Source organism: Scaptodrosophila lebanonensis, unplaced genomic scaffold (assembly GCF_003285725.1).
Source record: "Scaptodrosophila lebanonensis strain 11010-0011.00,11010-0021.00 unplaced genomic scaffold, SlebRS2 tig00000001-arrow-pilon, whole genome shotgun sequence".
NCBI lineage: Eukaryota > Metazoa > Arthropoda > Insecta > Diptera > Drosophilidae > Scaptodrosophila > Scaptodrosophila lebanonensis.
In genome coordinates, this window is record NW_022060529.1 from 12,199,961 (window position 1) to 12,225,803 (window position 25,843).

The following is a 25,843-nucleotide window of genomic DNA, read 5'->3' on the forward strand; positions in this document are numbered from 1 at the left end:
AATTGATATAATTTCATTTTTAATTGGGTGAGATTTCAGTAGTGCTATGAGATTTAGTGTGTTGAGTATACAAACATGATTTATTTCGGTTTAATGTCTTTATAATCTCACATAAAAATTTCAGGCGCTTCAATTAAGAAAAAACATTTCAATATATACAGATCAGATAACATAAAGATAAGCACAAATATAAAATAAACAGTGTAAAATAAAAAAAAAAACATTTGGTAATACGATAACACTAAACATGTTCTATTCACGCCTATTAATAACCAAATAAAAATCGAACAATAATTATCGAAAAACATAAAATCAGTCCCATAACTATGAAAGTTGTGCATATATACATGGAGTGATCGAACATTTAGCGTACATACATATTTACCTAATAGGACTATTACAGGCGAAGTTGAAGCTACCGTTTCGGCCGCTCTGCTACTACAAACTCGCTTCTTTTCTCATTCTACATATTCGTATATTCATTAAATTGTGGCACACCAATCTGTTGCCGACTAACTAACCTGAATCTGGCACAAAATGGATTCATCATTTTTGATTCCCGTGCTTATCTTTCCGGGAACAGTGACTCATAGCTTGGCGGCAAATCTTTGGGTGTTGGCGGCTGCTGCTGATCCTGCGGGATTTGCGCTAAGTCGTGCGCCATCACCCCATCATATGACGGTGCAGAGGGCAGCTCGATGGTGGGGACGGCCGACTACAAGCGAACAAAGTAAATAATACATTTAAGAGCTGTAATTTGTTATGTCTGCTTCACTTACGCGAGTCCGTCGCTGATTGAAACGTGCTGCCGATGCCTCATGCGCGTGTTGCTGGACAGTAATGCAGTTCCAGTATTTCCAACAGATCCATATACAGAATCCAACACCGAGCATTGTAAATATGAGAGAAGTGATTGCTGATAGAGCGACATTAGTGGTGTCAATTTCCTCATGCGGAATGGCATCGTAGAAACATGTGCCCTCGTCCCGGCATGGATACATACAGTTGGTGATATTGTCTCGCACAAAATGGCGAGAAATGCACGAGTACGGATCTTTCGGATTGCAAAGAAAGTCACCCGGTAAGCACTCCGAGTGTGCAGTCATTACCATACGAAGCTCCAGTGGCTCTTCAAAGATGACCCTATGCTTCGAGACATAAACGTACACATTGACTTCACGGTCCCGCTGGTCAAAGATCATGCGGCCAGAAGGTCCATCGATGGATATGTCACTGCAAATGCGTTCGCTAGGCGGACGATTTCCACTCGTGAACTGCAAAAAATCGATGCATTTGCCGCTCACCGGATCCTTTCGAAACTTTAACCGTGTTATAATTGTGTAAATGCCACGGGGCCGACGATCTGTAGTTTGCACTTTAAAATGGCAGTCATATTTAATCCTGTTGATCGAATGGCCTACAGATAATGAAGAGTTCCATGCCTGGGTTATAATCGCTCCCGAATCTTCATCTTCGGTTAACGCCACGGTCGGATCACCTCGAAAAGGCTTTGATAGAGTAAAAAGTAGCTTATCCGAACATAAGCTGTCCTGTAGGCGCACTGTTGGTTAAGACAGAATTGGGTCAAGCAACGACACAAATCAGAGTATTCTATAGCTTACCTCTTTTGTAGCAACAACAAAAAAGACAGCTAGAGGCGAGTGTCCACAAGTACAGCAAAACTTCGCATTTCCTCATTTTCGAGCACGTCCCGCGTGCGTGTTATTTAGTTTTAGGTCTATAACGCGTTTTACTTAGCATTTACATATGCTTTTTGCAATATTTGGTGTATGAATTGAAATTTTAATTGATATTTAATTTATTTTCTAAGAATCCTCTGCGTTCTGCCCTGCCAACTTGAAGTTTAAACAAAAATACCATTTGCATCAAGCGGTAAATGGACAGCCAACAAAAGTTTGCTGATACGCCACTTGAAATATATTGTAATTGATATTTCCGATAACTTAGTAATATACTATTATTAAGACTGTGAATTCTAGTTCAAATCAGTGTATCACTTTCATTTTTCTTTTCATTATTTGAGAACAATTTCATTACGAACTTCTTGTTCATTACTTTTTGTTCAAATATTGATTTTTCACTTTAATTAAGAATATAAATACATGTAAAGTTAATGCTATATAGGTTAACAACAATTTAAAATTATATTTTTGTACAACTAAAATTAATATATATATTTTTATTTAGTTCGGCGGTTATGTCTTAAATGTTTCACTACCTTCTAATCTTCACAAAAAAGTTGAAACTAGCAACAAGTTTAGAAATTTATGAAAATGAACCACTCTGTTGAACTTTTTTTAAATGAACTGGCACAACTCTAATATTGTTATAGTTATTAGTTATTTTGCGGTGCGCATTATTTCTGAGGAGGCAGGCACATTCTGCCACCCGCATTGGCTCTAAGCACACAGAATTGGATGATGCTGGCTTAACTTGACGAATAGGAGTTTAAAGTCCGTGCCGGACAGCGAACATGCGGTGGTGGCCTTTTTTGTCTAAAAAATTTTCGCGTTTAAGAAATTTAAAAGCTGCTGTACCGTTTCTCTAGTCAACACTCACATTTTCCCGTAACCAATGGCTACTTCTGATTTCGTGCTCGGAGGCCTTGCATCCGTTGGCGCCACCGTCTTCACAAATCCAATCGAGGTCATCAAGACACGCATTCAGCTGCAAGGGGAACTAGCGGCCCGAGGAACTTACGTGGAGCCATACAAAGGAGTTCTGAACGCTTTCATCACAGTGGCTAAGAACGATGGCATGATTGGCCTCCAGAAGGGCTTAGTGCCTGCTCTTTACTTTCAATTCATCATCAACTCTTTTAGGTGAGTTGAAGTCATCCAAAGTTGAATATTTATATATGTACATATGTATGTATGTATGTACCAAAATTTGTGTCTGTAGGCTGAGCATTTACACTACGGCCGTGGACAGACATTGGATGCATAACAAGAATGGCGAAATTTCATATGGCTTGGGACTGATGTGGGGAGCTATCGGCGGCGTCGTAGGCTCATACTGCTCCAGTCCATTTTTTTTGGTAAGCCGAATAAGTGTGTTACATAAATGTTGAGATACAGACAGTCAGCTTATCTAGGAAATTATCGTTTTATTAACATCTTGTCACAATGGTCCCGGGCTAGGTCAAACCCGATCAAACCCAAAGTGGCGTGTATATGAAATTTAAATAATATTTTCCAGACATTTCATGTTAGATAAGATAACGTAGTGATTTTGCGTATTTGCTCACTGATAAGACGAATCGGACCGAACATGCTGAAAAATCGTCCATTGCTAATACGCTAATTTTGTTTTTTCAGATCAAGACACAACTACAATCACAAGCAGCCAAACAAATTGCGGTTGGCTATCAGCACTCTCACACGTCCATGAGCCATGCTTTCAAGCAAATCTACAACGAAGGAGGCATTTTCGGTCTTTGGCGGGGGTCAATGGCTGCTCTAGCGCGTGCCGCCATCGGGTCTGGTGCACAAATTGCAACGTTTGGCAAGACCAAGGCGCTGCTTGTGGAACACGATCTAGTCACGCATCCGACACTGAACTCCTTTTCATCAGGTCTAATTGCGGGATCAATAATGTCGTTAGCTATTACGCCACCAGACGTAATTACGACGCGTCTGTACAATCAGGGCGTAGACGTCCATGGCCGTGGTATTTACTACAACGGCTGGCTGGACTGCATTGTCAAGATTTTGCGCTCCGAAGGCATCTATGGTATGTACAAAGGCTTCTGGGCCAATTACATGCGTATTGCTCCGCACTCGACGCTTGTGTTATTGTTCTTTGACGAATTTTGCGCCGTGCGTGAAAAGTATCATCTTTAAGCTTCGATTGGTGCTGTAGTCTAGTCGTCGTCGTGTTTGTCTAATGTTTAAGTACAAATTTTGTTCCCTGCTTTGCTTTACTTTGTTTAAAACAAAACCATAGTTAGTAGTTCAAAATATCCTTATTTTAATCTCCTACTCCTATGAGGCTGTTTACCAAAGGGAAACAGTGGGTTGGTGCCGTTTACAAACAAAATGTGTGCCTTCCAATAGTAAGTTATGTGCAATATTTTGATCAAATAAACACTGCGTTATTTTGTTTATAAAATTTGATTGGTTTTATTTGTTAAAAGAGATAATAGCGAATTTAAATTTTTGCGCGACAAATTTCGAGAACCCTGACTGAAGCTAAACAAAAGCTGTTTGCTATAAACATCGTGCTGCCACTTGCCAAGAGGTTATCTTTTTTGGAATTAAATTAGCTATTTCATATTTTTAAGAGGGGCGCTGCAAAACTGGTTCATTGAACTAGACGAGTTAGCCGACACAGCTTTAAAGCAAAATTAAAAGCAAAGTAGCATTTTCGGTTTTTAATGTTAATCAAATAGATATTGAAATTAAGAAAGAAATGGCTGCCCGATATAATTTGAATGTACGGAAATGGTTCGAGCAGTACAAAGACATTGTCGACAAGGCGCTGCATGACCAGTCGAGGCTATGTGCAAAAGGATTTGATTTTTTGGAGCAGCGAACGAATGTCGACAGGAACAACATATTTTTCGGTGAGTTATGTTGCTGATGCTGTGACATACAGATATGACGCTTATACCATATGTATATTTAGCACAAAATTCATTAGTCGACCAAGTATATGTACTTACATATGTACATATGTACATATGTTTAACATGGCACAACCAAAAAAGATTGGAAAATGCAATAAGCCACGGTTAAGGCGGAGGACGCCGGATGCCTTGTAATCGGTTGGTCATGTTCGGATCGCAAAAAAAGTCGCTTGGTAGGCACAGGAGTGAAGCTTTCCATTCGTAAACTGCAAAACGTCGGTACATATAACACTCACCAGATCCTTTTAAAACTTTTACCGTTTTATAATTATATAAATATCACGAGGCGTTGTAGCTTGCCCTCAAAATATAGTTTGCGAAGAATATAAATTTTTCTTTGTGTCTATTCATGCGAACATGTACTATGACAATGAATAGCATTGATTCCACAAACATCATTTGTAAAAAATGAGCCAGCATTGTGGAAAAATAAAAACTACGAATACAAAAATAAACATTTGCGGATAGATGACCTGCTTTACTAGACTAGATTTAATAGATATTTAAGTTTCTTCTGCTAACGATTAGTCGATTTAAATTTATAGAAAATCCCACCAAAAAAAGATCGATGAAGTCAACATCGATTATTCTGCAGCTCTACAACAGACAGGCAAAGCAGCAATCGCAATCAAATAATCTACTATTTGTCCGAATTTCTATACTCTGTACCTGAAAGTAAGGATGTAAGTCCGAGCGAAAACATCGATGTCCATAGATGGGTCATTTAAAAAAATCGATGCCTTGTCGATGCATCGTATAAAAACATCGATGTTTAAAAAATTACTTTTTCGTAGAAAAGAAAACCGACAGCAATGTTATAAAACAAAAAGTTTATAAATTAAAATATGCTTTCATAGTACTTGTCGTAATATTGAAAACTTATCCCATTTCAATAGGATTTTAGAAACATAAAAAAGCTTTTGTAGCACTTCACATGCTATTTATCAAAATTATTACTATAAATATTAATCGTAGTTATAAAAAAAAAAAAAGTCTTAAGTGCTGCTATTCCCTTCTAGTCTTCACACAAAATTTAAAATTAGCGCAGTTTAGAAGTTCATTAAAATGAACCACTCTGTTCAACTTATTCTAAACGAAACTGGCACAACCCTATTGTTATTCTTATTAGTTGTATTCCCGTACGCATTATTTCTGAGGACGCATGCACATTTGGCCGCCTGCCTTGGCTCAAAGCACACGGAATTGGATGATGCTGGCAAATTTTTTGCGTTCAAGAAACTTTAAAAGCTGCTGTAGTGTAACCAATGGCTACTTCTGATTTCATGCTGGGAGGCCTTGCATCCGTTGGCGCCACCGTCTTCACAAATCCAATCGAGGTCATCAAGACACGCATTCAGCTGCAAGGGGAACTAGCGGCCCGAGGAACTTACGTGGAGCCATACAAAGGAGTTCTGAACGCTTTCATCACAGTGGCTAAGAACGATGGCATGATTGGCCTCCAGAAGGGCTTAGTGCCTGCTCTTTACTTTCAATTCATCATCAACTCTTTTAGGTGAGTTGAAGTCATCCAAAGTTGAATATTTATATACATATGTATGTATGTATGTACCAAAATTTGTGTCTGTAGGCTGAGCATTTACACTACGGCCGTGGACAGACATTGGATGCATAACAAGAATGGCGAAATTTCATATGGCTTGGGACTGATGTGGGGAGCTATCGGCGGCGTCGTAGGCTCATACTGCTCCAGTCCATTTTTTTTGGTAAGCCGAATAAGTGTGTTACATAAATGTTGAGATACAGACAATCAGCTTATCTAGGAAATTATCGTTTTATTAACATCTTGTCACAATGGTGCCGGGCTAGGTCAAACCCGATCAAACCCAAAGTGGCGTGTATATGAAATTTAAATATTTTCCAGACATTTCATGTTAGATAAGATAACGTAGTGATTTTGCGTATTTGCTCACTGATAAGACGAATCGGACCGAACATGCTGAAAAATCGTCCATTGTTAATACGCTATTTTGTTTTTTCAGATCAAGACACAACTACAATCACAAGCAGCCAAACAAATTGCGGTTGGCTATCAGCACTCTCACACGTCCATGAGCCATGCTTTCAAGCAAATCTACAACGAAGGAGGCATTTTCGGTCTTTGGCGGGGGTCAATGGCTGCTCTAGCGCGTGCCGCCATCGGGTCTGGTGCACAAATTGCAACGTTTGGCAAGACCAAGGCGCTGCTTGTGGAACACGATCTAGTCACGCATCCGACACTGAACTCCTTTTCATCAGGTCTAATTGCGGGATCAATAATGTCGTTAGCTATTACGCCACCAGACGTAATTACGACGCGTCTGTACAATCAGGGCGTAGACGTCCATGGCCGTGGTATTTACTACAACGGCTGGCTGGACTGCATTGTCAAGATTTTCCGCTCCGAAGGCATCTATGGTATGTACAAAGGCTTCTGGGCCAATTACATGCGTATTGCTCCGCACTCGACGCTTGTGTTATTGTTCTTTGACGAATTTTGCGCCGTGCGTGAAAAGTATCATCTTTAAGCTTCGATTGGTGCTGTAGTCTAGTCGTCGTCGTGTTTGTCTAATGTTTAAGTACAAATTTTGTTCCCTGCTTTGCTTTACTTTGTTTAAAACAAAACCATAGTTAGTAGTTCAAAATATCCTTATTTTAATCTCCTACTCCTATGAGGCTGTTTACCAAAGGGAAACAGTGGGTTGGTGCCGTTTACAAACAAAATGTGTGCCTTCCAATAGTAAGTTATGTGCAATATTTTGATCAAATAAACACTGCGTTATTTTGTTTATAAAATTTGATTGGTTTTATTTGTTAAAAGAGATAATAGCGAATTTAAATTTTTGCGCGACAAATTTCGAGAACCCTGACTGAAGCTAAACAAAAGCTGTTTGCTATAAACATCGTGCTGCCACTTGCCAAGAGGTTATCTTTTTTGGAATTAAATTAGCTATTTCATATTTTTAAGAGGGGCGCTGCAAAACTGGTTCATTGAACTAGACGAGTTAGCCGACACAGCTTTAAAGCAAAATTAAAAGCAAAGTAGCATTTTCGGTTTTTAATGTTAATCAAATAGATATTGAAATTAAGAAAGAAATGGCTGCCCGATATAATTTGAATGTACGGAAATGGTTCGAGCAGTACAAAGACATTGTCGACAAGGCGCTGCATGACCAGTCGAGGCTATGTGCAAAAGGATTTGATTTTTTGGAGCAGCGAACGAATGTCGACAGGAACAACATATTTTTCGGTGAGTTATGTTGCTGATGCTGTGACATACAGATATGACGCTTATACCATATGTATATTTAGCACAAAATTCATTAGTCGACCAAGTATATGTACTTACATATGTACATATGTACATATGTTTAACATGGCACAACCAAAAAAGATTGGAAAATGCAATAAGCCACGGTTAAGGCGGAGGACGCCGGATGCCTTGTAATCGGTTGGTCATGTTCGGATCGCAAAAAAAGTCGCTTGGTAGGCACAGGAGTGAAGCTTTCCATTCGTAAACTGCAAAACGTCGGTACATATAACACTCACCAGATCCTTTTAAAACTTTTACCGTTTTATAATTATATAAATATCACGAGGCGTTGTAGCTTGCCCTCAAAATATAGTTTGCGAAGAATATAAATTTTTCTTTGTGTCTATTCATGCGAACATGTACTATGACAATGAATAGCATTGATTCCACAAACATCATTTGTAAAAAATGAGCCAGCATTGTGGAAAAATAAAAACTACGAATACAAAAATAAACATTTGCGGATAGATGACCTGCTTTACTAGACTAGATTTAATAGATATTTAAGTTTCTTCTGCTAACGATTAGTCGATTTAAATTTATAGAAAATCCCACCAAAAAAAGATCGATGAAGTCAACATCGATTATTCTGCAGCTCTACAACAGACAGGCAAAGCAGCAATCGCAATCAAATAATCTACTATTTGTCCGAATTTCTATACTCTGTACCTGAAAGTAAGGATGTAAGTCCGAGCGAAAACATCGATGTCCATAGATGGGTCATTTAAAAAAATCGATGCCTTGTCGATGCATCGTATAAAAACATCGATGTTTAAAAAATTACTTTTTCGTAGAAAAGAAAACCGACAGCAATGTTATAAAACAAAAAGTTTATAAATTAAAATATGCTTTCATAGTACTTGTCGTAATATTGAAAACTTATCCCATTTCAATAGGATTTTAGAAACATAAAAAAGCTTTTGTAGCACTTCACATGCTATTTATCAAAATTATTACTATAAATATTAATCGTAGTTATAAAAAAAAAAAAAGTCTTAAGTGCTGCTATTCCCTTCTAGTCTTCACACAAAATTTAAAATTAGCGCAGTTTAGAAGTTCATTAAAATGAACCACTCTGTTCAACTTATTCTAAACGAAACTGGCACAACCCTATTGTTATTCTTATTAGTTGTATTCCCGTACGCATTATTTCTGAGGACGCATGCACATTTGGCCGCCTGCCTTGGCTCAAAGCACACGGAATTGGATGATGCTGGCAAATTTTTTGCGTTCAAGAAACTTTAAAAGCTGCTGTAGTGTAACCAATGGCTACTTCTGATTTCATGCTGGGAGGCCTTGCATCCGTCGGTGCCACCTTCTTTACAAATCCAATCGAGGTCATCAAGACTCGGATTCAGCTGCAAGGAGAACTAGCGGCCCGAGGAACTTACGTGGAGCCCTACAAAGGAGTTCTGAACGCTTTCATCACAGTGGCTAAAAATGAAGGCATACTTGGCCTCCAAAAGGGCTTAGTGCCTGCTCTTAACTTTCAATTCATCATCAATTCCTTTAGGTGAGACGCTTGCATATATATTTATTTCAAATGTTAAAATATTTTGACGTACATTTACATATGTCCATAGGCTGAGCATTTACACAATGGCGGTGGACAGACATTGGATGCATAACAAGAATGGCGAAATTTCATATGGCTTGGGACTGATGTGGGGAGCAATGGGCGGCGTTGTAGGCTCATTTTGCTCCAGTCCATTTTTTATGGTGTGTTACATAAATGTTGACAGACAGACAGCTTATCTAAAAATGCATCATTAAATGATCATCCCACTCATAATGATGTCTGTCGAGCAGCGACCATAAACAATGTGGCGTGTACATCAAATTTAAATAGATTTTCCAGACATTTCGTGTTAGATAAGATAAGGTAGTGCATATGTGATTATCACTGATAAGGTTCGGTTTGATGCGGAACATGCTGAAAAACCTTCCATTGCTAATATCGTAATTTCGACTTTTCAGATCAAGACCCAGCTACAATCGCAAGCAGCCAAAGAAATTGCGGTTGGTTATCAGCACTCTCACACCTCGATGAGCCATGCTTTTAAGCAAATCTACAACGAAGGAGGCATTTTCGGTCTTTGGCGGGGATCAACGGCTGCTATAGTACGTGCCGCCATCGGGTCTTCTGCACAAATTGCAACGTTTGGCAAGACCAAGGAGCTGCTTAAGGCACACGATCTAGTCTCGCATCCGACACTGAACTCCTTCTCAGCAGGTCTGATTGCGGGATCAGTTGTGACCTTAGCCATTACGCCAGCGGACGTAATTACAACACGTCTATACAATCAGGGCGTCGACATCCATGGGCGTGGTATTTACTACAACGGCTGGCTGGACTGCATTGTCAAAATTTTACGCTCTGAAGGCTTTTATGGTATGTATAAGGGCTTCTGGGCCATTTACATGCGTAGTGCACCGTACTCGACGCTGGTGTTGTTGTTTTTTGACGAATTTTGCGCCTTGCGTGAAAAGTATAATCTTTGAACCTTGTTTGGTGCTGTAGTCTAGCCGTCGCCGTGTTTGTCAAATGTTGAAATACAAATTTTGTTTCCTGATTTGCTTTACTTTGTAGTAAGTAGTTTCACATATCATTTTAATTTCCTACTCCTATGAGGCTATTTACCAAACGAAAACAGTGGGTTGGTGCCGTTTACAAACAAAATGTGTGCCTTCCAATAGTAAGTTATGTGCAATATTGTGATCAAATAAACACTGCGTTATTTTGTTTTTAAAATTTGATTGGTTTTATTTGATAGTAGCGAATTTAAATTTTGGCGCGACAAATTTCGAGATCCCTGACTGAAGCTAAATAAAAGCTGTATGCTATAAACATCGTGCTGCCACTTGCCAAGAGTTCTGTATTTTATCACATCAAAAAAATAAAATAATATAACAAATCTTTATATTTAAACGCTACATTTTGCTTATAACATATAAGTTATCTATCAGTTTTGGAGTAGCGATTTTGAACTAGAATAACTTATTTATGTTTCCAGGAGGGACGCTACATCGCAGTTTAACCTCAAAACTGGTTCATTGAACTAGACGGAGCTAGCCGACACAGCTTTAAAGCAAAACTAAAAGCAAAGCAGCATTTTCGGTTTTTTACGTTAATCAAATAGTTACTGAAATTAAAGAAAGAAATGGCTGCCCAATATACTCTGAATGCACAGCAATGGTTCGAACAGTACAAAAACACTGTCGACAAGGCGTTGCATGACCAGTCGAGGCCATGGACGAAAGGATTTGAGTTTTTGGAGCAGCGAACGAATGTCGACAGGAACAAGATATTTTACGGTGAGTTACGTTGTTGTCATCCTTTTACAAGCGTTTTAAATCGGGAGAGGCTCCACCATACATTCCGACTACGTAATACGTGGCAGCCTGTCTTTTGACCTGAAAAACGCAGTACATTTTTGGCATTTATAAATAGCAACAGCAACTTGTTAAATTTAGTAACAGTAACAAAGCTTTAAATAAGATGATTAATCACAAGCTTAGTGCGGTTTCAATAACTGACTATGATTGTTTCAGTCGGTGTCAGTACAACAACAATAGAAATATAAAAATGTTTGTATGTACAAGTATTTGTATGTGAATGTACAGGCGGCTCCAGCAGCTGCTTTTCCAACACAAATGTTGGGGCAGACACACATATGCTCGTCATATACATACATGCATATGTACATGCATATGTATGTACATATGTGTATATGAGACGTGCAAACACCTTTCTGTGCACATATGTATGTATGCGGGAATTTTACAAATTCCATAGTCTTTATTGCGTTTTTTCGATTTTCTTCTTGTGTACTTTATCGTACGTGGGAATACTGTTCCTCGATCGCATCTGAAAATTCAAACAGCTCAAGAGGTCGACAAATCCAACAATTAGCCAAAATCAAAGTTCAGCTTGACTTGAATACTTTGGAGCTGCCTTCGTGGCGCTTTCATAGACGTGTATAACATTCATACTTAATTAATATAGCGCGTGTGTATGTGTGTGAACGGGTTGTGCTTTGTTGTCGCCGATAGCCCTATTTCTGACTAGTTTTCACATGTGATAACAAACGGAGTTGGCTTTAATGTGGCTTTGGGACTATATTATGCAAATAAAGCAACGCCAGGAAGCGCGTCGTAACGTCAGGGTGCCCATTGTCTACATTGGCATAGGTGAGTTGCAGAATTTGAGTAATGCTGTGGCTTACACACACACACACCAATCAGCTGGTCGCCAGCTTGTCGCATAGCGTTTACACCTAGACATCCCCGGCGTATAATTAGCACAAAATTCATTAGTCGAGCAAGCATACATAAATATGTATGTATGCATATTATATACTCATGCATGACATCATTTACAAAAAAAAAAGCACAAAAACAAACATTTCTAAAACGCGATGAACCACGGTTAAGGCGGAGGACGCCGTATGCCTTGTGATCGGTTGTGCTGGCCATGCAACACTGATTGCAGCCTAGCGCTTCACTTGCATCCCAGAGCCTGACAATTAATGGCAAATAAATATGTATTTACATACGTACACATACATATGTATGTACCTATAATTAATGGTCGACATACGCGTGGCCGCATATTTCAAAAAACAAAATTGAGGCTTGTGACAAGAGCTAAAAGGTTAATAATAGCTGCAAATATTCACCACCTCAGCGCCCTCATCATGAAGCGAAAGGGCAGCCCAACAATTTTTTCGCAGTCCAATCGTGTTTTACTTGTTCAAACAGCTAGACCATGGTGTTTGAAGCTTTGGAAGATAAACTAGTAGAGATTTTTAAAGAAAACAGTTTTGTCCGTATTGGTAAATCCCATGTGCAACATTATATACATAAATAAATATGTTTATTTAGTTTCGGTCAGTGCCTATTACTAATAACCTAACCTTGATTTTCAGGTGCCGCTGCCTTCTGCGCACTATACTTAGTGTTTGGATATGGTGCTCAGCTTTTGTGCAACATAATCGGTGTGGCATATCCCGCATACATCTCCATACATGCCATTGAGTCTAGCACCAAGCTGGACGATACAAAATGGCTCACTTACTGGGTTACATTTGGCATTCTGACTGTCATCGAGTTCTTTTCGGGTGTGTTGACTCATGTAATACCTTTCTACTGGCTGTTAAAGGTAACCACAACGTGTTTCACATTTATCAACATTATTTAATGGATGATTCCATCATTCCTTTGCAGTGCGTATTTCTTGTTTGGTGCATGCTGCCTACAGATAGCAACGGTTCTTACGTTATTTACAACAAACTGGTGCGACCCTACTTCCTGAAGCATCATGGTGGTAAGCATTGAGGCTTTCAATATATTTAAATTTGTTCTTATCTATATTACAACATATTTTTCAGCCGTTGACAAAATCATAGACGACGCAAAAGAGAGGGCCTCTAACGTGCTGAAGCGTGATTAAACAAACCATTACTCCAGCATTTCTAGCGTCCAAGGCATGCCTATCAATTTACAAATTTTTTAGTCTTCTTTGTCACCCTTCTCGGTTAGAATTTGCGTATGCATAGCTGTAAATTTTTAAGTTTGTAATGGATTACTGTTAAAAAGCACGGATTAGGATGTGTTACACACTTTACAGAAGAAACAATTTAAAAATGTATGGAGCTATTTAAACAAAATCAATGCTTGTTATCCCTTTATAAAAATATTGTTTTATTGAGTAGCCACGCCCTCGGCATTCTCCTGTCTTTGTTGATCAGCGTTGGCTGCTTGACGATTACGCCAGGCTGTCATATAAGTGCGTGGGTGTATGGGCAGGATTCCGGAAATGCCGAGTAACTCTGCCGCGGGTGTGGACATATGAGCACCTTTTCCTAACCAATAACGAATGCGTTCCGTGTTAAGGGCCACAAGGCGCTCATTATGCTCATTGGGTAGCGGATCGTATGTGCCCACTTGCTCAATCACCGGCTGATGCTGATTTTTTCGGCGCTGCGATGAATTATTTCTTATTACGATGCATATTAATATACTCTCCGTTAAACGTATTTACCTCCATAACAACAATATGGTAAAACGGCCTATTGGTGCACCCAAGGCGCACAAATCGTATTATTTTGGCAGAGTGTTTGTAGAAGCGGCCGATGCCACTTGCAGGTGATAACGACATGATTCTTTTTAATACAAAATTTAATTACTTTTTACCTAAAATGTGTTACGAAAACAACCGCATTCAGAATATTGTTAGCGGGGGCTTTCCAGCACTGAAAAATGCAACGCTGCAATGAGTGTGCCACTATTAAATACATAAACCTATGTTAGTATTTTTTATACAAGCTTGTTTTGCTTATGTTATCTGAAATATTCCAAATATCTTATTTAAGCAAAGGTGTTTGCTATTAAATCAGTATATTGTTATTAGGATATAAGAAACTACTGATTTGTTTTCCCAAAATCAATTCGCCATTTCGCTCTCGGTATTTTGTGCACTACTACATACGCGATTTTGAGCACTTCAGATTGATGGGGCAACACTTGTTTTCCATTCGTCGTACAGTCCGTCTCGCGTGCGCTTCTCACACTAAGGAATTTTCGATGGTGTCTGTGTCTGTGAATTATATTGGGGAAAAAAAACTGTGCGCTTTATTTTGTTTATAAATTTTATTGCAATTAACGCACATATGTACACCGCGCGTACACACTAACACATACTTGAAAGTACCCTTATCAATGAATTGATTTGGCAGCAACACAGCACACAAGTTACACAAAACGCAAATGAAAAAAATGGCGCCCGCAGCCACAGAAGCAACTTGACTACTTTCTTCTTCTTGTTTCGGTGTAGTCTCGTCGGTCGCCGTCGCCGATCGATTGTCGCGATCAAAAAAAAGTGAAAAATTGTGTATTTTACACAAACGAGCGCGTCGTTAAAGGAGGCTAGTATTTTGTACGTGATTTAAATAAATACATACATATAATACAAGCAACAGAAAAGTGCAATTACATTTGCGTTTGGAAATTTTGCGCTTTTTTCTCTTTCGCCTCCCCCCTCTTGCTTCACTACTCTATAATGTGCGCCGCACAGAGCAATCCGCCCTTCGGCTACACTTGGGGTTTTGCAGACAACGGCAGCCGTGCCGCCGAATCAGTTTTGGAAATATCGCCAAATATCAACTATACTGTCAGTGGGGAATCGGTAAGTGAGCGCATATTTTTGCTGTATACAGAAAATTTCCTTCGTTGCATTTCACTGTATTCCTTTGCTATACATACATACATATATATACGTATATATCGAGTGCTTTTGCAGTGCAAGCTACTTTTGCCTTTACCAAACCAATCGACCCAACCAATCAACCCCCCGCCACCCACGTAATATTGTTGCTGTTGCTTTCCCACAGCAAATCGTGTTGTGGCTCAGGTGCCCCCGCGCACGACCCAACAACGTCGGCGACACCGACGCCGCCATACATACAAATATACCATATACATACATACATTCAATATCCGTATGTCAGAGTTTCTTGTCGAGTGAGTCGCTGGTTTGCGTCAGTATGTGCTTGCTCGCTCACTCGTTGGTTTGGGTCGGACCATTTTGTATGTATAAGTGCATCAGCCATATATGCATGTATATCGGGCTGTGCCTGTATGTATACGTGTACCTACACGTACGTTATAATATACAATAAAGAAAAAAGGAAAACAGCTACATATACTTTTATGTAACTGCGTTGGTCATGCGAATGCGGGCGAGTGTGTTAGAATTCTTCCTACTATACATTTATACGATTTTTTTTCGTTTCCATTTCATTCGTAAACATTCATAATTTGGTATTTGTAAAAAGTATGCGTATATTTGTGTATGCAAACAATCAAAAACAATACGCACATAATATTGCGGGCATGTAGAAACATCAACAGTAAATACGGCTCCCGATACTCATAGAGATGAGTTCAAACCGCAAAAATTAAATAATCTCATAAAAGCAGGCATACTAAAAAGCAATCGGAGTTTTTAATACGTATGTATGTATATATGTATGCAAATTTTAAGATAAACTATTTAGATAATTACACATATAATTGAATTTAGGTTTTAATTGATATCATTTTATTGCATTGCTCTGCTTATATTTTTGCTTCTCCGTTCATTCGCTGATTGTACATTTTTTGTTATACAATTTGCGAGTTAATTTTTCGTTTGCTTTTGAGTGCAACCCTGTTTGCTACGTTTCCACATTTTGCGCACACTGATGTACACAGCCATATACACAAACGCACACACGTATCTATATGCATACATACACTTGAATGTATGTATGCATATCTATATATGTATCTGCCGCTTCGTTGTGTTTAAATTCGCCGCCACTCTTCGGCCGCCTGTGTGTGTGTGTGTATGCGCGCGTCATTCAATTCGCCGTTCGTTGAATATTCTATTCAACACGCACACACATCAAAAACTCCCATCCCCAATGCAAATAGCGCTGGCACAGGCACAAGCACGCACACACCCAATTCAATCTTTCGTTGCGTGTGTGTGTGTGCGTGCTTGCTTGCGTGAGTGAGTAAATATGTGAGTATATGTGTTTTGATTACACTTGCGTTCGTTTTGGCGCCCAGCAAACTGTCAGAAGTCCAATTGTACTGCCGTACGATAATAAAACGCGCGCGCGCCTTTGTTGTTTTTTTCTCCAACTCTTCGCTGCCGCTTCTTATCATCTGTTGCCGTACCGCTGCGCAGGTGTAGCGTGTCCAATGCATCGATGTACATAAATATGTACATATATATGTAACAACAGTATTGGAATAACTTAATTTGAAGCAAAAACGAGACGAGCACGCGATAGATAAGAAAGGAAAACAACATAACAAACAACAGCAACATTTAATTCAGTAACTCAATTGTAATACAAAAGTATTCCATGGAGACGACTGTACTTTCTACAAAAATAGCATTAATTTTTTAGCTCTAATCCAATTTACATGCTTAGTATTATTCATACATATCCTGTACATACATATTAATAATAATATTAATTATTGAATGTGTAATTATTTATGCAAATATGTATGAGTGTGTTGGACAATGTTGAAAAGCATTGTATTCCTGTAATTATTCGGTTTTTGGGGACATTAGCTACAACTACCTAATACTGCAACAACAAACAGCATCAAAAAGAAACGAAGAAAAAAATAGTGGTAATAAACACTAACCAACTACAACAATAACATAATCATAACTGCATTTGTTCCGTTTTAAAAACAACCACAACATGAACATGAAGAATTGAATTTTGAATTTCAAGCGCGTATTCACTCCAACTATACACCACACTTATTGAAACCCTAAAACTATTTTAGATGCCCTATCTATTATCCGCGGATGGATCATTGGCCGTACAAAAGGATGTTAAAGGTGCACTCTCAGCTAGCAATAAGGGCAATGTCGTGCGTCGTATGTTCGTTGTGAACGATACGTTTGCGCCCGGAACACAAAGGTGCGTTTCAAAATACCTTCCATGTCACAAACAAGAAAAAAAATTAATTGAAATGGAAAATATAAAAAAGTGAAACAACTTTAAACTAAGAACTGCACTCGTTTGCTCCGATTCTCTCTACCATTCACAGAGTCATTACTACAGGTGGGGCATCGACGGTAGTCAAAAAGCAGGACTCATCTGCACAACAGGTGTTGAGCATTAATTCGCTTGATAAGAACTGTAAGTGGTCGCCAATCAAATCAGTCAGTCAATCAGTGTTGCACGCGTTGTTGCTGTGTTGTAATATAATCGATTTTGGGGTTTTGTTAATCGATTGTTTTCTCTCTTTCTCTCTCACGCTCTTTTATCACAATCTCTTTCTGTATTTTGCTCCGATGTGCTTCAATTATTGCTACTTGTATTATTGTCGCACGCCCTCCCACGCCCATCAAAAAAAAAAAAAAAAATTACCTGCTCCTTCACCTACACGCACACCCACGTATCGACGCACGTGTACACACACACACATACACACACAATTCATATACCATCAATGACCGACGGGCGGGCGGCACGCGCATATGTACATGTGTATGTGTAGATTTATTAGTCGATCAGGCGACAGCCGCTGCTGCAGCAGCCGCCGCCGCTGGCGATCCTGCGGCTGCACATCATCACACATTGACGAATGGCAGCATTGTTGACGCCAAGACTGGACAAACGGTATTGACGTCGAGCGCTGCGGCAAAGTCGCACTTCAACTCGATTGGCGCTCTGCACCTCACCCAAGAGGAATGCAATGAGATATTAATAAAACGCGCGATCGCTGCCGGACATCATCAGACGCACACGATCACCACAACAGGCGACGGAGCGCACCATCATAATTCGGCGCCAGGCGCGACACCAAGTAAGCATCTCAAATATACGTGTTGTTGTTTATTCTATTGGCTAAACACTGGTACTGGCATTGGTATTAGTATTGGTTCTGGTTCCAAGTCTGTGTAAAAAGCAATTTCCCCGATTTTGTTTTGATTATCATTGTTTTTGTTTTGTTTTTTTTTTTCTTGTATTGATTAAATTGGTTTTTGTTTTTTCATCTTGTTTTTGGTTTTTATTTGGCTCGTATTTTGGTTTTCGTACTTTGATTTTCTTTTGTTTCTTCTCTTTTTCTTCCTTTGAATTATTCGATTTTGTTGTTTCTGTTCCGCTGGCGGTGCAACAACACTCTTAGGTGACATACTTCCTGGTATTTCAGTTCAAGTACAGAAAGTAATACAAGGACTCGAAGAAACCGAGGACTCGCAGGGCGAAGCACCCAACTTAAAGTTGGAGCCAGGCACTTTAGAATTGTCCCCAAAGACCGAACTACAGGAATCAATGCATTTCAGCGAAGTAAGCCCAATCCCAAACACTCTATAGATCAGCGATGCACTTGGAGCAGTTGATAAATAACCAACGCTTTGTGTTTTTCGTTGCCTCTTTTTAGACCGACGCCACCATCAAGAAGGAACGCCCGTACAGTTGCGACGAGTGCGGTAAATCCTTTCTGCTCAAACATCATTTGACAACACACGCGCGCGTGCACACAGGTGGTTGTTCTTGTTCCTGGCGATTTATCATTGGCAATCGAGCGGGTTTAACGGGTTCTCTTTGTTTATTTGTTATTATTGACTTCAGGTGAACGTCCCCACATTTGCACCCACTGCGGCAAGAGCTTTGCGCACAAACATTGCCTGAACACGCATCTATTGTTACATTCGACCGACCGGCCATATCAGTGTCAGGAGTGCAAGAAGAGCTTCACCCTCAAGCATCATCTACTGACCCATTCTCGCGTTCACAGTCGAGAACGGCCGTTTGTCTGCCAAGAGTGCGGACGCTCGTTTCCGCTCAAGCGGCACCTCGTCACCCACAGCAAATTTCACGCCGGCGAACGTCCCTACGTCTGCGAGGAATGCGGTGAAAGTTTTGCCCAGGAGAACCACCTTATTATGCACTCACGGTAGGTCAAACATCATATTTACTTTAAGTAAATATAGTATTTCTTACACTCTTGATTGACTTACTAATCCGAAAATTATTTGCAGCTTTCATGGTTCATTGAATCCATTTGTTTGTGCTGAGTGCGGAGCATCGTTTCCACGAAAGTTCCAGTTGGTCAATCACGGGCGTATACACGGTAAAATTCCCCACTCCTGTACTGTTTGTGGCAAGGAATTTCTACAGAAACGTACACTAGTTGCACACATGAGGTAAACTACTTCGTCTTTAGCCTCTGGCGTTGCCGCAGATTATAAATAATCTGTATAATCTATTCCTTACAGGCGCATACATACAGGCGATCAGCCGCATCCGTGCCTAAGCTGCGGTGAAGGCTTCCTAACCAAGGCCGAGCTGCTCCAGCACATGCGCACCGCACACAATGGTGTCAATCAAAATACGGGCAGTACCATAATTGCCAATCAGCAGGTACGTAACGAAATTAAATTATAAATTATATGCGTGGACTAAATTATTCCTTGGGATAGATACAGCAGCCGCACCACCATCCCGGAGCGCCACACCCACAGACGATCACTGTTGTGAGCAATCCTGCTAATTCAACACTGCTTACCGTCTCGACTACTGATGCTAATGGAGTGGCAAGGCCGCAATTTGTATGCCGGTAAGTTCTCGGGGTAGATAACATCATAATGGGGAAGTTGAAACACTGACAATGCATCTTTTTCCAATTGCAGCGAGTGTGGTAGCGCTTTCAATAGTCGCGAGGCATTGGCATTGCACTTGCGCCTGCATACCGGCGACAAGAGTCTAATGACTGACTTGTGCGCCTTAACAGCAGCGCTGCCGGGCCACTTCCTAAGCACAGCCAGCTTGAATCCTGGCACCGTGGTAACCGCCAATCCAAATCTTGTGGGCCAAAGTCCCGTGCCAGTGCAAATAATCTCGTCCACTGGCCAGGTGATGTCGCAGACCACGCTGGTGCAGGCCGCCAACTCAACCCATCCGCAAGCCGTCGTCACCGCTGTGCCGACAATGTCCGTACAGGGCCAGCAGCAAGCCCATCTACATCATGTCCAACAGCAGGCGCAACAGCAAGTGGTGACTGTGGCATCGGCCAATAAGCCAAAGTCCCATTTCTGCGCCAGTTGCGGCAAGGGATTCGCTGCTAAGCACGGTCTGATGCAGCACAATCGCCGCCATCCCAGTGGCGGATGCACTGTGCGCACACATGTTTGCGAATGTGGAAAGGCGTTCTTCCAAAAGAATCATTTGATGCTGCACCAGCGCCAGCATTTGGAAACGAAGCCAGCCATATCGCAGCAACAGGTATGCTAGTGCCTAGCACCAACCTCAAAACAATCCCAGAAATATGTATCCCAAAACTTTCTGCTTAATGAGCTGCGCAAATGCCCTGGCAAATGGCCTGGCCTAGTTTATACAAAATTTTACAAAATTTACAAGTTGAAATTGCATTTGAAAATAAAAATTTGCGCACACTCGCCTTACTTATACAATATATATGAGTAAATACATATTTTAATTTGGCTTGTTTTAATACTATATGCTTAGTTAAAACTAGAATATGTTCGGATGCTTTAATGATTAATTTGTGGTTTGTCAACAACAAAATAGAGTAAAATTTAATTGTAAGGCAGTTTCAATAGCAGCGCAATGGCAGTATAGTTTTAAATAATAAATTTTCAAGGTGGCAGCAACGGTGTTTGTCATTCTAGGGTTTGGTCATTTACACAATAGTTTAAGAAGAGAAATTTCTCAGAAGCGTTTCTATATTTTTCTAAAATAGTTTGCTAGTTAATGTCAACTATTAAAATAAATACAATTTCGGATACATATTAGCTTATGTCAGATTTTTATTATAACCACTAAAACATAAACAATAAAAATTTCATAGATTTGCCAAAAAAAAAAAAGATTTTCAAATCGTATCTTCAACAAGCAAAATTTTTAGTTCAGATTTTAGGTCTAGCTATTATAGAAATACACTTGCATTTTCATTTAACTGCTTCAGAATTAATTTTTTCCTCAAATAATAGATTGCATGAGATTATAGTTATAAAGGAACTTATCTTTAAACAGCCTTTCTTTCAAGGACAATAGACCTGATATTCCTCGTTTAGAACTTCTCTGTATTTTCTTAGTATTTAGTTAAGATGGTAAACAATTTCATAACAGAAACTGTTGTTTGTATTGCCTTATTAAATGTCTATCTGTATACCGCTCTTTTACTTCATACATGCTACCACATACTACCCATATATTGAACATGAAGAACCCGAAATGAAATTAAACATATTTGCATTACTTTTTTAACTTCAATACTTGCAGCTTGTTGTACCAACTACTTCTTACTAAATAACCAATATAAGGCAAATAATAACAAATAAAATAAAAACAAAAAGATGAACACATTTTTAAATGGAAAGATTGAAAACACAACCAATTCAAAATTGAGACACGAGCTAGAAGAAAATTGCAAATGCCACTCATTCAAGAACACACTCAAGAAAGCGCGCGCGCACACACATACACAGACAGACATAACAGAATCAGAATGAAACATCATCCATTCCAATCAGTTGAGAAACACAATGCAAGCACCGATGGGAAATATCATACATACATATGTATGTATATGTGTTTGACAAAAGCCGCGAAATGAACTCCCCCACCCCCAATAAATGTGTAATGGTTCGTTTGCACTGCCTGTGCTGTAATGTGCGTATTACATGTCTGTGCGTTGTGTATGTGTTTGTATTAGCTATCTATGTATGTGTTTGTCTGTTTGTTGTTTTATATGGGACCGTCGCTCTCTCGCTGCCCCGCTGCCTAGTAACACCCACAAGCGAGCGCGACCACAACTTGCAGTTGCAATGCCATTTACAGTTTGACGATGACGATGCGTGACCACACCGGAAACACGCACACTCGCACACACCCACACAATCACACACACTCACGCTCGCGTCAAAATTACCCTTTTATAGATTGTATAAACAATAAAACCAATAACATTTATACAAATATATAAACGCAATAAATTGTAAAACTGTAAAACGTACGCAAAAGGCTTCACTGTACGCGTTTAGGTGTGTATGAAAAAATTACTGCTAATTGTCTATTTATCATATCATAATTTTTGTTGTTGTTTGTATATGTACACTGTATATGTTGTTGTGCAGCTTCCATCTGCTACCTACCTACATAATAATATACAGGCCCGTCGAGATGGGATGAACAGTGGAGGACTCCCACGGAAATTGAACCTTTAAGCATTTCATGTTATATATGTACTATACATATGTATGTATGTATATTGGTCCGAAATTTCAACTTCGGGCCCGTAATTCCCCTCGACGCTCCTGCATATACATATGTATGTACATGTGTATCTTTATGTCCGTCCGTCTGTTTGTTTGTCAATTACATTAATATCTACTTTACAAAATTCGTTACTTTATTACGTGTTTTTCCCACTCCCCAGCCGGCTGTGAATTTTGTTTGTGTATTTATGTATCTATGTATGGATGAACCTACTACATACATATGCATAATTTATTTATGAACTCTTGCCTGAGCGTAATTTAGATAAGCTTATACATACATTATATGATTTCGTTATAAGTTACTTGAAAGGCTGCCAGTGCTTAAGAGGCTTTTGCTGACTGACGCGATTGTGGATAAGGATTTAGCCCCGAATACCATTGACTAAAGTTCTGCTTACAATTTTTGCAGGAGGCGGCCGCTCAGCAGCAACAGCAACAACAGCAGTCGGCTGCAACGCCATCGCAGCCCACACAGGTTGAAGTTCTATTGCCTGGTGGTCACGGTAAAGTGATCAAATACGAAATATGCCGCAATGTGCAGCAGCAGGAGGGTCAGGGATCACAACAACAGCAACAGTGAAACGTTTACGGGTATTGGGAATAGTCAGTTTAAAAGCATCCCGAATCCTCAAGCAAACCTTTGAGCGTCCGACAGCTAAAATGTATTCTTTATGCTTTTGTGTGGCGATGCAAGATTTGTGTATAGCATTTTAATTTACTGTAAATACATACATATAACTGCTGTGCTTAGCATTGAAGCTAAAAGTAAACTAGCCGGCAGGCAAGTTAAAATTTAAATAAAAAATCAAAAACCGCGCAACATGTGACTAGTGCAGCTTAAGATTGGAAAAATCCTACACAAATTCTCTCACACAGACATGCACACTCACACAAAAATTACATCGCACACAAACACACACCATATTCACACTTTAAAAAGCCTCTACACTTATAAACCAGAATAATAATAATTATAATAATAATAAAACACAGAAGTGTATTCCCTTAGTTATAAAGCTTTTAGTTACATTTAGATATGTATGTAAAATAAATATACAAAAACATAAACTGTAATTATATAGAGTTACATAAATGCATATTGTAACTGTAATTGTAACTGTTAATCTTGTGATGTGTTGGTCACATCTAAAACAACAACCTATGTAAGTTGCAACCTTTTTACTTATTGCATACGATAAATTTTTGATTGATTTTATATTTTAGCAACTAATTTTTATCATATTCATAACATACATACATACCTACGTATACACACCTATGCATAAACGAATAATTGTAAACAATGTATACATACCTACATATAAAGAGAAATACATAAGCAAGCAACCAACTACTATGGACCTACATACATACATACCTACAGTACCATCTGTACAAAGAATTAAACGGTACCGTCTGCCACATGTGTGTTCTCCACAAAAGAATAATTAAAAGAATGTATGGATTTCGAAACAATCAAATTAAAAGGGGGTCCGTTGTTTTGGAAAACAGGAGTATGATCGCGACGATTGAACTGTTTAGTTTGTGACGATACCGTGAAATTCTTTGTACTATGCTGCCTGCAAAAGCATGAGATACGTAAACAAAAAATTAACCACATAATCCAACTAGAACTTCAGGTGTGGGCGCCTCCCTAGACGTGCGTTGGTGCACTGCAATGTGGACATACTGGAAGGCAAAAAGAAAAAGGCCTGAATGAATGCGCCAGCGAACAGATAAATTTTTGTACATAAAACGTATAGTCTACAATAAAAAAAATCTATGCATAAAGCTAACGTAAGCGAACAAGAAACAGGTCTATAAAATATTTAAATATGTAGAGTGAACGAAACGCTATGCGTCGGCTGGAGTTAGTTTGCGAATTCGAGCGAGCGACACCCACGGCTCCCCAAAGGCGCACACATACACACAGCTGATTTATCGCATAGCGTGTGCTTGGCACAACACCTAAAACAAAAATCGGCAGAATAGTATAGAGAAGCATAATATATAGTTTTAAGCTACAACTGTAAAATAAATAATAGATCTATGGAAGTAAGAAACGACACACCCACACCACCTAAAGCAAAAGGCAAAGGTAAAACAACAAAAACTTAGAGAAGGTGCAGTAAAAGCAGACGACAAAAAATTGAAAAAATAATTACACCAAACACCCACATGCCACATGCAACAGTCGCACGCTTGGTGAAAATGAAAATAAAAATAACAAAATCGATATCACACTGTAAAAAATATATATACCCTACGCCTAAGCAAAAATAAAAGCACATTAAATCGGAAATATTCTGATACATCAAACGAAATAATGGTCGTAAACTAAGCGTATATTTTAATATGTAAGCCTTAAAGAAATACAAAAATATGAATAATAAAAAATGTGTAACTGTAATGGAAATGCCGAATTCTCCAGTTCTTATTGTGTTTGGAAAATCGAAGGTTCGAACAATTTTCTGGTTTTGAATGGTAAAGCATCAATGCCCAGGCTGAAATGAAGTGGGTTCTTTGCAGACCACGCTCAAGTTCCGAAAATTTATTTTTCTCAGTATTAGCATTTCGGGAAAGTAGGGAACTTCATGGAAAAACAAAATTTCGATGAATAATTGGAAAAAACAATTTTAAATGCGTTTTTTAACGCATATTTCGCATCTGTACCTTTTTAAAATCTCTAAATACTCAACAACTGGGAACTATCATTCCATTTATGGTGCCAGTTGATCCATTGACAATCCTTGTAAGCTTTCGTACTTAATGAAATGAAATATAGGCGCCACCCTGGAATACAGTTTTCCTTTTTGAGCGATTACCCGATAACAAATTGAATTTAATCATATATTATTGATTGTATTAGTAAACTTTCTTGAAAAAAGGCATCACTGTACTTATTTGAGAATGGGTAGCCGTATAGCCTTACCTTTTGTGAAGCTCACGAAACGTTCCCAAACATATTCATAAATTTATTTTGTATATATATTATTAGATAAACCGTCTTATCATTTGCTGAATCACTTTATCAAAATCGATTGGAAATACAAGTTACACA

At 39.1% G+C, this 25,843-nt stretch overlaps 7 protein-coding genes and 1 long non-coding RNA gene across 29 annotated transcripts; 5 read left to right on the top strand and 3 right to left on the bottom strand.

Moving 5' to 3' along the window:
- Nucleotides 1–52: 52 nt before the first annotated feature.
- On the bottom strand, nucleotides 53–1,845 carry LOC115629519. The gene is made up of 3 exons (XM_030526001.1): nucleotides 1,623–1,845; nucleotides 780–1,561; nucleotides 53–715 (listed from the first exon to the last, which is right to left on the bottom strand). The coding sequence occupies exons 1-3, from the start codon at nucleotides 1,696–1,698 to the stop codon at nucleotides 566–568; spliced, it is 1,008 nt and encodes a 335-aa protein (XP_030381861.1). The 5' UTR covers nucleotides 1,699–1,845; the 3' UTR covers nucleotides 53–565.
- A 548-nt stretch (nucleotides 1,846–2,393) lies between these two features.
- Nucleotides 2,394–4,131, top strand: LOC115630820 (solute carrier family 25 member 35-like). The gene is made up of 3 exons (XM_030527485.1): nucleotides 2,394–2,843; nucleotides 2,923–3,058; nucleotides 3,339–4,131. The coding sequence occupies exons 1-3, from the start codon at nucleotides 2,596–2,598 to the stop codon at nucleotides 3,861–3,863; spliced, it is 909 nt and encodes a 302-aa protein (XP_030383345.1). The 5' UTR covers nucleotides 2,394–2,595; the 3' UTR covers nucleotides 3,864–4,131.
- A 297-nt stretch (nucleotides 4,132–4,428) lies between these two features.
- On the top strand, nucleotides 4,429–7,441 carry LOC115630586 (solute carrier family 25 member 35-like). The gene is made up of 4 exons (XM_030527208.1): nucleotides 4,429–4,585; nucleotides 5,778–6,161; nucleotides 6,237–6,372; nucleotides 6,649–7,441. Exons 2-4 carry the CDS (start codon nucleotides 5,914–5,916, stop codon nucleotides 7,171–7,173), a joined length of 909 nt encoding a protein of 302 aa, XP_030383068.1. The 5' UTR covers nucleotides 4,429–4,585; nucleotides 5,778–5,913; the 3' UTR covers nucleotides 7,174–7,441.
- Nucleotides 7,442–7,703: 262 nt separating this feature from the next.
- On the top strand, nucleotides 7,704–11,129 carry LOC115634284 (solute carrier family 25 member 35-like). Of its 4 annotated transcripts, XM_030531934.1 has the most exons (5): nucleotides 7,704–7,895; nucleotides 9,088–9,471; nucleotides 9,542–9,677; nucleotides 9,936–10,350; nucleotides 10,973–11,129. In XM_030531934.1, exons 2-5 carry the CDS (start codon nucleotides 9,224–9,226, stop codon nucleotides 11,014–11,016), a joined length of 843 nt encoding a protein of 280 aa, XP_030387794.1. In that variant the 5' UTR covers nucleotides 7,704–7,895; nucleotides 9,088–9,223; the 3' UTR covers nucleotides 11,017–11,129. The 4 variants fall into 4 exon arrangements, with proteins under 4 accessions (XP_030387794.1, XP_030387793.1, XP_030387796.1 ...); XM_030531933.1 differs by lacking the exon at nucleotides 10,973–11,129 and having other exon boundaries at nucleotides 9,936–10,710; XM_030531936.1 differs by lacking the exons at nucleotides 7,704–7,895; nucleotides 9,088–9,471; nucleotides 9,542–9,677; nucleotides 10,973–11,129 and adding an exon at nucleotides 9,699–9,840 and having other exon boundaries at nucleotides 9,936–10,710.
- Nucleotides 11,044–13,627, top strand: LOC115634286 (receptor expression-enhancing protein 5). Of its 3 annotated transcripts, none has more exons than XM_030531937.1 (4): nucleotides 11,044–11,273; nucleotides 12,887–13,119; nucleotides 13,185–13,284; nucleotides 13,349–13,627. In XM_030531937.1, the coding sequence occupies exons 1-4, from the start codon at nucleotides 11,120–11,122 to the stop codon at nucleotides 13,408–13,410; spliced, it is 549 nt and encodes a 182-aa protein (XP_030387797.1). In that variant the 5' UTR covers nucleotides 11,044–11,119; the 3' UTR covers nucleotides 13,411–13,627. The 3 variants fall into 3 exon arrangements, with proteins under 3 accessions (XP_030387797.1, XP_030387799.1, XP_030387800.1); XM_030531939.1 differs by lacking the exon at nucleotides 11,044–11,273 and adding an exon at nucleotides 11,850–12,149; XM_030531940.1 differs by lacking the exon at nucleotides 11,044–11,273 and adding an exon at nucleotides 12,727–12,793.
- Nucleotides 13,628–13,631: 4 nt separating this feature from the next.
- LOC115634287 (probable 28S ribosomal protein S16, mitochondrial) lies at nucleotides 13,632–14,153 on the bottom strand. Its single transcript, XM_030531941.1, has 2 exons — nucleotides 14,002–14,153; nucleotides 13,632–13,940 (listed from the first exon to the last, which is right to left on the bottom strand). Exons 1-2 carry the CDS (start codon nucleotides 14,116–14,118, stop codon nucleotides 13,662–13,664), a joined length of 396 nt encoding a protein of 131 aa, XP_030387801.1. The 5' UTR covers nucleotides 14,119–14,153; the 3' UTR covers nucleotides 13,632–13,661.
- A 187-nt stretch (nucleotides 14,154–14,340) lies between these two features.
- On the bottom strand, nucleotides 14,341–14,747 carry LOC115634288. Its single transcript, XR_003996427.1, has 2 exons — nucleotides 14,661–14,747; nucleotides 14,341–14,556 (listed from the first exon to the last, which is right to left on the bottom strand). It is a non-coding gene; the product is annotated as an uncharacterized LOC115634288 (long non-coding RNA).
- LOC115634282 (gastrula zinc finger protein XlCGF26.1) lies at nucleotides 14,481–24,485 on the top strand. 17 transcript variants are annotated; one of them, XM_030531923.1, is made up of 13 exons: nucleotides 14,481–14,895; nucleotides 15,034–15,144; nucleotides 17,313–17,449; nucleotides 17,580–17,671; nucleotides 18,033–18,341; nucleotides 18,645–18,826; nucleotides 18,921–19,026; nucleotides 19,112–19,436; nucleotides 19,522–19,686; nucleotides 19,759–19,903; nucleotides 19,963–20,099; nucleotides 20,173–20,764; nucleotides 23,192–24,485. In XM_030531923.1, exons 3-13 carry the CDS (start codon nucleotides 17,313–17,315, stop codon nucleotides 23,360–23,362), a joined length of 2,361 nt encoding a protein of 786 aa, XP_030387783.1. In that variant the 5' UTR covers nucleotides 14,481–14,895; nucleotides 15,034–15,144; the 3' UTR covers nucleotides 23,363–24,485. The 17 variants fall into 17 exon arrangements, 15 of the variants coding, with proteins under 15 accessions (XP_030387783.1, XP_030387779.1, XP_030387777.1 ...); XR_003996425.1 differs by adding an exon at nucleotides 21,785–22,545 and having other exon boundaries at nucleotides 14,823–15,144; nucleotides 23,192–23,324; XR_003996426.1 differs by adding an exon at nucleotides 21,785–22,545 and having other exon boundaries at nucleotides 14,824–15,144; nucleotides 18,690–18,826; nucleotides 18,921–19,023; nucleotides 23,192–23,324.
- Nucleotides 24,486–25,843: the final 1,358 nt, after the last annotated feature.